General features: G+C 36.1%; 1 protein-coding gene across 1 annotated transcript in view; it reads right to left on the bottom strand.

Moving 5' to 3' along the window:
* The window catches only part of LOC104412672 (potassium voltage-gated channel subfamily KQT member 1-like), a gene marked incomplete at both ends in the record, with an annotated part of 251,094 nt that overhangs the window by 182,822 nt on the left and 57,898 nt on the right, over window positions 1-10,374 (bottom strand). The window contains one exon of the mRNA XM_010023457.1: window positions 2,114-2,228. Within this exon, the coding sequence (XP_010021759.1) occupies window positions 2,114-2,228 (115 nt within the window). The remainder of the gene's footprint in view (window positions 1-2,113; window positions 2,229-10,374) is intronic.

Genomic DNA, 10,374 nt, shown 5'->3' with positions numbered 1-10,374 from the left:
TGTAGGGAATACTAAGTGTAAAGCAAAAGCTGTGCTGTTTTGGAAAGTGGACGCACCAAAGCAAGCATAGCACACATCAAGACTTACCTGCTTATACTTCCGCTAAAAGACAAGACAAATAATCATATGCTAAGTATATCTAATATTCATGTAGAAGACATATGCAAATCAGGCAAATACAGATTTAATATCTTATCGTTCATATTAGAAATGGCAGTTTAAAGCCAAAAACCAGAAATACATCATGTTCTCTGCTTGTCTAAAGAAAATCACAACTTGAATAATGAAATACTACATTTCTACACAAAAGTAAGGACAATTCTAAAATTACTGCATCCTACTAATTAGAATTACATAATGAGATTACCAGTGACAAAGGCGAACACCGGCATGCCTGAATTTATAAGTATTAAATTACATGAGTGTTTTGGCTTTGTTTTTACATAGTACCTTTATAACTTTATATTACATCTATAATTTTTGACCTTATGTTTTCTATACCTTTGAAGTTCACTGTAAATATTCGGAAGCTAAAATTCATGTATACATTATATGTAGTGAGTCTTAGAATGTAATAATCATTAATTTGGCAATATTTAGTTACAAGATCATTCTGTTTATATACATCTGACATTAACATCAAGAGGAATTAATGACTTGGATGGTATATTACTTTAAACTGTATATACAAAAAACATATTACTTCAAATATTCTCTGTATTTTTATTTTTCTTCACTTGTATATTTGGTTAGCTTTCCACTATTCCTTTTCTTACTTTCCAAACAAGAGAGAAATGCATTTAAACTCTAATATGAGCTAGAACAAAAAAGACAAATTTGAATGGAACAATTTATAATTCTCTAAAGCATAGTAGAGTTTATAGATTTAGTAGGCACATCATCTATATGAGTTACTCTGTTGGACACAAAGTAAACCATATGATGTGAAAGGAAACATCTTAAAAACAATCACACTATAGACTGGAATCATACTTCTTTTAAATTCATCCTGAACGCAGTTGTCTATATTTTTCCCTATGTGAAGGCAAGCAATAATTTCTCTTCTTCTTTTAAATTTCAAGTATTTACCAAAGGGCTTTTCCAATGACATTTCCATATTTTCTCTTCAAGAGTGAGATTTTCACCAATATTAACATCACATCCAAATGACTAGACCTTCATGAGCTTGTGCCAGCTGTGACACCTCTAGGTCTTATATCACTGCTAACTTGAGTTCTATTCATCAGTATTGTTTCTATTAGTTTCTGTATGTAAGACAAAGCATTAGTATGATACCTGGATGCTCTGGTCCATCCAGGCCTTGCTTTATGCTTTAATGCTTTGCTTCACATTTGAAATTTACTCTAGAATACCTGTCCCTAACTGGAGTTGTGCATTATAGGACAAAAGCATGAAGGTTACTCAAGATTCAGTCAAAATACAGTATGGAGGTGTCCTACACAAGATACTACTATGCTTATTGCAAGAAAAAGACATTTGCTAAACCAAATACAAGCAACATGAGAGATCGTTCAACCAGTTGCACTGAACTCACTGATAAACGGGTTTTTCTGTCCTGGTCGTTCCAGACACTTTCATCAACTCTTTAATAGTTTCACTTTTATATTTCTGAAACACCATTTCCTTGCAAGTGTGCCTACTTTATCAAAATATTACACACAACGTAGCCTTTCTATTTTCTGGCTGTATCTAAAAATTATAATTTCATTTACATTTTCAATCAACTCATAAAATATTCCTATTAGGACTGCTTTAGAATTCAAACTGATTCAGAATTTTACAAAGTATAAACCTACCTGTAAAACTCAATTTCAGGAACTGTGTCAGCTGCCTTAAAAAGTAGAACTAAGACACCGAGACTGCAAGCCACTTGTTGCACAGCAATTCTTCTCTTTCCAAGTGTCTTACTTCTTCCAAATAAACTTAAAGCTAAACTTGCATTTTGTCAAAACGTTCATGTAGAGTTAAATAAGAGCAAACTCACAATCATTTCAAGTTCAGCCAGAAAAAAAATACTTTTAATCAGTGACAAGTCTGCCTCACCATTAATAAGCATTTATATTATCAATTAAAAAACTGTTGTTCCACTTACTGTGCCACGTCAGATACAGCTGGCAGTGGAGACTCTTCTGATACAAGGTCAATGTCATCAGTGAAGCTGTTGGCCCGTGACATTTCCTGGGTATTCCCTTCTAAACGTCTTTTCACTACACAAATAATTCAAAGAAAACATAATACATTAGGCAGACAACACATACGAGCTCTTTCTCTTACTTAAGATACAGTGGATTGAAGAAATGGTGCTAATATGAGACACAGCTTTATTTCTTTGTCAGAATCAGTGAAGTTGATGATTATATACCATACAAAAATACATACGTGCATACACATAGTTCAAATACACAGTGACCTCTTACAAGAAAGGCTTGTCGCCTTGTGGACTGTCTCCCTGTAAGGAGAAATTCACCATACCCATGATTTCAATACGGGTATGATGACAGAAACAATCTGACTTTCATTTCCCCAGTTAATACTATAAACATATAAACTACATATAAATCACACTTTTGTTTCAAGTATTCGATTTGGTCACTATAGTCACCAGTGTTCTGAAATTCTCCAACTGACCAGAGCCTCGGGTGTTTGAATGCAGTCAGCTCAGCAGGGTAACCATGACGGATACAAAGCTTTACTGTAGCTGTGTTCCAAGCCTAAGAAAGCTACAAATTTCATTACAGATTCAGAAGACATATGATGGCCAATGAATAAAGAAATTTACTCACAGACTACCAAAAAAAAAAAAAAAGTGCAGCTAGCCCTGTAATCGATGAAAACTGGTGTTTTAAAAAAGTCTACCCTCAATACTCACACCCATCAAATATAGGGCTGACTTCTTCCACCATAAATGTGAAACACACACGCGCCTGCCTTTCTGAGTTCAGCTGCATCAATGTCCATATGCAATTTCTTCTTTAAGGTCTTGACAATATCTTTTCCTATATTTATTTTGTTCAAAAGCTATGAAGTACATCTAGCTTAAATTGCTGTGATCTGAAATAGCAATTTTTTTTCATGACTACTAGTGATCCTAACAGTTTCTAAGGCAGGTCCCTATCTGTTTTAATTCTGATCATTCTCGAAAGCTTGGCATATACAGCTATAAGCAGGCAGAGTCTAATTTGGAAAATGCACAGGATGATGCAAATATATTAAATGGAGAAAAATAAAGACAAATGTTTGCGAGGGGGGGGGATATCACTAAAATTAAATATCTAACAACACAAGTAAAAGACTAAGTAGTGTCACTTGCATGTATGTACAGCATTGAGTAAGAAGAAAAAGCAACCCACATGGCAGAAATGAGAAAGCGTGCCTCCTAGAAAGCTGAATTGTTGAAATCCTGATCTAGTCCTAGAGCACCACTTTGGCTGGACTGCATTCAAGCTAAATACTAAAAAGCATACCACATCAGAGCTTATTATTGGAAGAGCCATAGCATAAATGGGATGGAATAAAAATGAAGTCTACGGAATATAATCATAAAATGGCATAACTGAATACTGCTAAAGGACAGACATTTACAAGGGTATTTTATTTGCATGTGTTGCATTTAATCATAATTAAATAATGTTTCCAGGGGAAACCCAAATCTTCCTGGCACTTGGAACATGAACTTCTGTGCTCTTCCAGCACTACTGAAACACTGTGGTTGCTCTAGAGGAGCTGTATTTTGTGAGACCTGCCAGTTCTGCACTTGTTCTGAGAACACTTTTTTTTCTGTAGAAGTATGTAACCTTCTTTCTGAACAAAGTCTTGAGGTACACAGATCCAATATTTGAAGTCCTGCTTTGGGGAGCACTCACAGATTTAGCTACAGGTTTCTTCAATCTCTAAAGAAGTAACACTGCACATGATCGCAACTGAAAAATTAAACTGGGGGAATTTTGGCTTCAACTTCAGTAAGGTTTTCCTCATAGAAACTAGCAGAATTTGAACTGGCCAAAGACAGAGTTAAATCATTTTGCCCATGTAAGGCTAATCAAATGAAAAGGAAAACATACCATTGCTATCAATTCCTAATACACAATGGACTGCTAAAATGGTAAGAGAAAGATGTAGCTAATTCTTGGGGGATTGTGCCTTTTATATCACAGGATAGAAATTAAAATTGCTGTGATGTATTTGACATGATAAGAAGCAGGCTTATATTTTCTGTCATTTCAAAGGTTTGGTCCAGATTGCCTTATCAAGCTTATCTTTCTCATCACACTGTTGTTTACAATCTGCATCCACAGAATCTCAAAAAAAACCATGAAAACCTAATTTGCATTTGGCTTGGCAATTCTTTTTCTGAAAAGTGTTCACTACTACAACAGCTCTTTGCTCCATGACATGATAGTTATGACAAAACAGGAGCAGCAGCAGCATGCTGGTTCTGAAACCTTTACTTTCTCATTATTCCCATTTGTGGGTGCTGTGCTGAGCACTGCAGAGCAGCTCTGCTGTTACAGCAGGATACACCTGGAACCCCTGCTTCTCTGAGCATAGACCTTCTGCAGAGACACATAATTCTGGGCTTAATAACCTCAAGCTGTGCTTGGTTACCTACCAGGACAAGCTTCTGTTCCCTCTTTAGCTAGGGTAAAAGCATGTAAGTTTTCTGTTTGGTGAAGACTGCTATGATTATCTGCGACAGTCTCATCTGACAAGTAGTACACACACATTTAATTTCTACAAGCATTAGGAAAAAGACATTGATGTGGTTATGCACTTCATACAAACAGGAGTTCTGTAACGTACACTCCATAGTTAATTTTATTAGTTGAATTGAAGATGTGCACTCTTCAACTCCATAAAACTAAGTATATGGGTCATGTCTCAAAGATTGTCCCCTGCTTCTCCTCTCCCCTCCTACACTTTCCATGGTAAGATCTGTAGACAAAACAATTTTTGCCAGTTTGGTTACAGACTAGATTTATCTCAAAAACCTGCCTCTAGCTTATACTATTTACATTAAAAGAAAGAAGAGCTTCTCCTAGAAGTGTTGCTCTTAAATATCAAGCTAAAGCAGAAATAACAGCTCAGAAGCTCATAAAATTTGGGTGGTGATATTGTAAGATTCCCTACTACTGTCAGAGCCACTTCATTCAATTCAGTCAGTTCAGATTCATGTTTTGTGAAGTATTAAGCCATCACAAGAGAATACCTGTTTTATCCTTGCAATAAAGAAGTTATTTAATGCTAAACGACTTTATGCTTTTATCACCCGTTAATTCTGTGTGGTCCTGCTTAAAAATATTAACCCATTAATAAAGTTTTCTGGTTCACACATGCAAACATTAACATGAATGGCAAATGCAAGTTAAATGTCCAATGTTCTAAATCTTTTCTGTCCTTACGGTAACTGTTAGAGTGGGGAATAGTTATCTTATTTGATACACTACTTCTGGAACCAACTCAGTTTCTGTAGGTAACCGTCACTTTCCCTGAGTGAACTTCCAAAACTCGTTTAGACAGCAATGTTCAGTCATAAATTAAAAATCCCAAAAAACACAAAAAAGGAACAAGATTTTTTTGAATGTCAAGAAGCCAAGAGCTTCTGAGCAATGAAGTAACACCATAATCACTCATAACAATGCTTTCATTTTGAGGAAACATGAAGCATTAAAATACATTTAACACATGACAGTGATACTTTCCAGAAATAAAACTCAAAGTTGTAAGGTCCAGCTACTACATATGGTAAGTTTGTAACAGCTGCAGCTTAAGCCAAAACAACTATATCCTCCCTCTCTGTATTTATTTTAATAAGCTTTCCTGTTCCAAACTGACTTTATGGGAAGAAATGCCTAATTTTTGTTGTTGCAGATTAGCAAGGAGGGAAAGCAAAGAAATATGAAGGGGAAAGAGAAGCTGTCCTTCCTTTCCATGTGCTGCTACTCACAATATTTAGAAGCTGTGCCTATTTGGTTATAAATATATAATGTTTTATAAGCAAGAACAGTTGGAAGCAGCAAGTTAAAAAATACAGAACAGTATCTGCCATGATATAACAAATACCAGTGGATGCCATGAAATGGGTCAACTCATTAAAAGAAACAGCAAAAGGAAAGCTGAATTTCACATATCTCTCTTCTTTCCTTCAGTATCAGTTTTTAAAATGGTGAGAATGTGTAATAAACACATTGAAACACGACCGAGAGATATTTTTAATGCTGCTTTGCTTTATCTAACCTTAGATTCCTTATCTGTATCACACTAACTTCTGTCTTTGTAGTATTGGGAAAAAATGAACACCCAGTTTACAACCACAGCAGAAAATATGATTGCACATGGCTCCCATTACCATGGTCATCCTCAAACAGGCAATGTCCAATACCAGGACAAAATAACCAGGAAAATTTTGCACTATTCTCTTCTCAGATAAAAAAGGTGAAAAGAAAAAGCAGGCCTCTTCTATTGCAAATAATTCCAACTTACTGTTTTTATTAGAAGCTTTTTTAATATTCACCAAAATACTCCAAACACAAATTTAAAGATAATTTATACCATTCATACACAGCCTACTTTACAAGTCTGCAGAGAATTTCAGTGGCTGCTTACGTTACATAGAAAGGTAGTTGAAGCTGCTACTCCTAGGAATACAAACACCAAAGAACTGGAACACAGGAGATATTTGGCCGATTAAACTGGCACATGGATAGAAATGGATGGCATATTTGAGGCGGTTGAATATAAACCAGTTTCTGTCACATGAATATTTATTCCTCAAATTGCTAGGAATAGGTTGTGCAAAGACAGTGCCAAATACCTGGTGGCAGGGGAGAGCTCACAGAGCAGATGGATAAAGATGACTAGGAAAACTGTAGAGCTCATGTAAAAATACAGGGCTGGAGAAGGGCCAGATGGGCCATAAAAGGGAAGCTATACTGCTGTTCAAAGCACTGAAAAGATTAATGTATAAAGAACATTGATGAGTGCAATTTTTTTAAAACCAAAACATTATAATACCTGGTGGCAGGGGAGAGCTCACAGAGCAGATGGATAAAGATGACTAGGAAAACTGTAGAGCTCATGTAAAAATACAGGGCTGGAGAAGGGCCAGATGGGCCATAAAAGGGAAGCTATACTGCTGTTCAAAGCACTGAAAAGATTAATGTATAAAGAACATTGATGAGTGCAATTTTTTTAAAACCAAAACATTATATATATAAAAAAGAAAAAGCTTAAGAGACCAAAAGTAAATTCCAATCTATTCCTTCAGTGCCACTGTCTTTTTATCACTTTCAGGTCAGAAGTTGTTAAAACACAGTCCTTCATACCAGGCTCCACTACTCAATGTAACAAACATCTATGCAGCACAAGGCTACACCTTGACAGAAAAATACATGGGATGACTATGCTTCCTTTTTCCATGGGGAGGAACTACCTATCATATCACAGCATTATTTATTTCTTGTCTTCTCTCTTGTGGCAGGAAACCATATTCCCAAGAGAATTTCTGTATTAGGAGCATGCAATTCTTTTAAGAAACCTCCTGTCTACAAGACCTTAAGCAAACAGAATTTAATGTCAGGGGAAAAAAAAAAAAAAAAAAGCTTATGAAATCCAAGGTTCCTATAAATGTCTGACACCTGATCACCAGCCTGACTTTAAAAACCTCTTCAACATGCTATTATTATTCATCTCAGCAGCCAAATGGTATCCAACCTCATCTGAGCAGTCATGCTGGAAGAATATGGCAAAACATACCATTAGTACAGACTGAATAACTTTATGTAAGTTATAATATAAGAGCTTTTCTTCATTACTGCTGTTGAACTAAAGTATCAGGAGTGTACATAGTACTAGCAGTTTAAATAAGAAAGAGCTATTTTTATTTTAGTTTTCTGTGTTAAAAATTTGAGCATTTGAAGCCAGGATTTTAAATCCTGACTAGGTACTCAAATGTAGGCCGTCTGCAAATGCCAAATACTCAGATTGCCCCCCACAACTCTAGGAGTTATAAGTGCCCAGTACAGTTAAAACAGACAAGCCACTTTATGTGCCTAATTTTAGGCATCTAAATTTATTGTCATTATAAACGTGGCTGATACTACAATTCTTGTACATTCTCCCTGAATTTCATTTTGTTCCCAGAGGACCTGCAGAATCAGACCAAAATTAATTCGAATGGTTTGCTAGCAGAACACAAATAAAAGAGCATCTGAAAAAGTGAATTGAGGAATTGGAATAAATTTGAATTTGCTGCAAACACATTGCTAAGTATATTCAAAAAGTGCCATGCACTACTGCTGCTGTACTTAGTTACGTGTTTGGCTGCAAGTGTTTTAGATAAACTTCAACATCTGGTTTCCTGTGTATCTGATTTGAAACAATCAGCACTCAAAATGCACTAATGCTGACTTTATTTGTTGTACATTCTTTTGTTTAGATAAGCCTGCAGGCCAAATTACATACTGACTTACACCCCATGGAACCACAATCACTCATTACATACCTAATGGGACAGCATGGAGATGTAAATGAGTACCAACACATAATTCAAAATCACAAATGCATGCAGTACTGGAAAACATGCAGAAAGAGAAAAATGAAACATACTTCTGAATGCATATGAAGATGCTGCTACCTACTCAACTGCTTGAATATCCTTGTAAGACCTAGCAAAGAAGGATGCAACATATTCACAGAAAAAAAAAAAAATAAAAAAATCCAGCATCATGAATATTGGTCTACTGAAGAAAAGGTACATTCAGCACAAAATCAACTTCTTTAAATGAAACATATTGCCTTAGAATATTTAGCTGAATATTTCGCATGAAGTAACTTGTAGAGTGAGCAAACGTCCATACCACTGAACCTGTGTAATGTTTGCATTAACTGACAAGCAGGTTTGTTGATAGATTCAGGAAAGTGGTCAGTGACCAATTGCACAAGGAGTTGTAAGTAGCTCCTCATACACAGATATGACCTGTCAGAAGAGAACTGGAGATTAATGGAGCATAGTAGAGAAGCATGCAGTGCTGGTGCCACTCACTATCTGTTCAGATAGCAAGCTATGATTTCCACTGCTCTCAGTTCAGTCCCTTTCAAAAGCATGTAAAGAAAGGATTTTCCTTGGCTAATTTAATCTGAGAAAATTAATTCTTTTTAAATATCTACTGAATGTGCTGTAATAAAAACATGAATGAAAATATAAGTGACAAAGAAGAACTACTAATGTAGCGATTTTAACTTTTACATTTCCAGTTCTGTTATGTTCAATACTGATTTTCAGTTTTCCTTGTGGGAATGCCCAGAAGAGAAAGCTAGATGTTTTCAGATGTGATTTTATTTTTTTTTAAATAGTGCTAAACACAGCTAGCTGTGAGTGAGCTGTAGTCATTCCGTTATTATCAGCTAGTCACACTGCACACTGGACTATAAGATGAATATTTACACTACATGGCTAGGTATGTGGTACAACTGCGTGGAAGCTTCCTTCTGACCTCTTGCCTTTCCCAGCAGAAAGGATATGGCATTTCAGGAGTACCTACAACTCTGCCAGCCTTTTTCCATGTGCATGCATAACATGCCCTTAGAGCCTCTAGTTGTTAAAACAAAATTTACCTCTATGGACTTTTGTTCTGCATCTTCCAGAGAAACAGGCAGCCTGTAATTCAACCCTACAGGAGTTTCTTATTCTCAATCTGAATCATCCTCAGAAATCTCCCATCTCTTCAGATACAGGGTTTGCATGTGTGTATCTCAGGTAGCTAGCCCTTCCCAGGTTTCTATGTGTATAGAGAAGTGAAGACTGAAATTTAACTTTTCCTCTCTTGGGTTCTGCTCCTGAAAAAATAATGCCTTTTTTGCTATATGAAAGCTATTTTTACTAAACATACACACACAAAAAAGCAAGCTTCCAAACTCAGTCAGATGTATGGGATTGGTATGGATGGTATTAACAGGCAAGGTCTGGCAAAGAGGCTGGTAAACAGGTTTTCCTAGTTTGTTGCAGAAGAGCAGCATTCACAGAAACCCAGAGAGTGAGCTGCACAGTAGATACAGTTCAGATACTACGCTGTGCCACCTGGCGGTAGCAGGAGGATTGTGACAGCAGGAAAAATACAGTAAGTGACACAACAGGAAAAAGAACATTTGTCCAAAGCAAAACACCTACCCATCCTACCTAAAGATTTCTCAGCCCTTGAGATTATCCTCCTTCAAGTGAGGAAAGCATGTACCTATCTCATCTCCTCAAACATCTCCTAGCAAGTATCTGTCTTAGAACATATTTTAACATGTTTATGTTGCTGACTCAACTTCATGATTAACAAAAAATCTCTATATATCCTTCCTCTCCTGTTT

This window comes from Nestor notabilis, unplaced genomic scaffold, assembly GCF_000696875.1.
Source record: "Nestor notabilis isolate BGI_N333 unplaced genomic scaffold, ASM69687v1 scaffold1611, whole genome shotgun sequence".
Taxonomy (NCBI): Eukaryota; Metazoa; Chordata; class Aves; order Psittaciformes; family Psittacidae; genus Nestor; species Nestor notabilis.
Note: the sequence above shows the minus strand (reverse complement) of the source record. Positions and strands in the feature narration are given on the sequence as shown.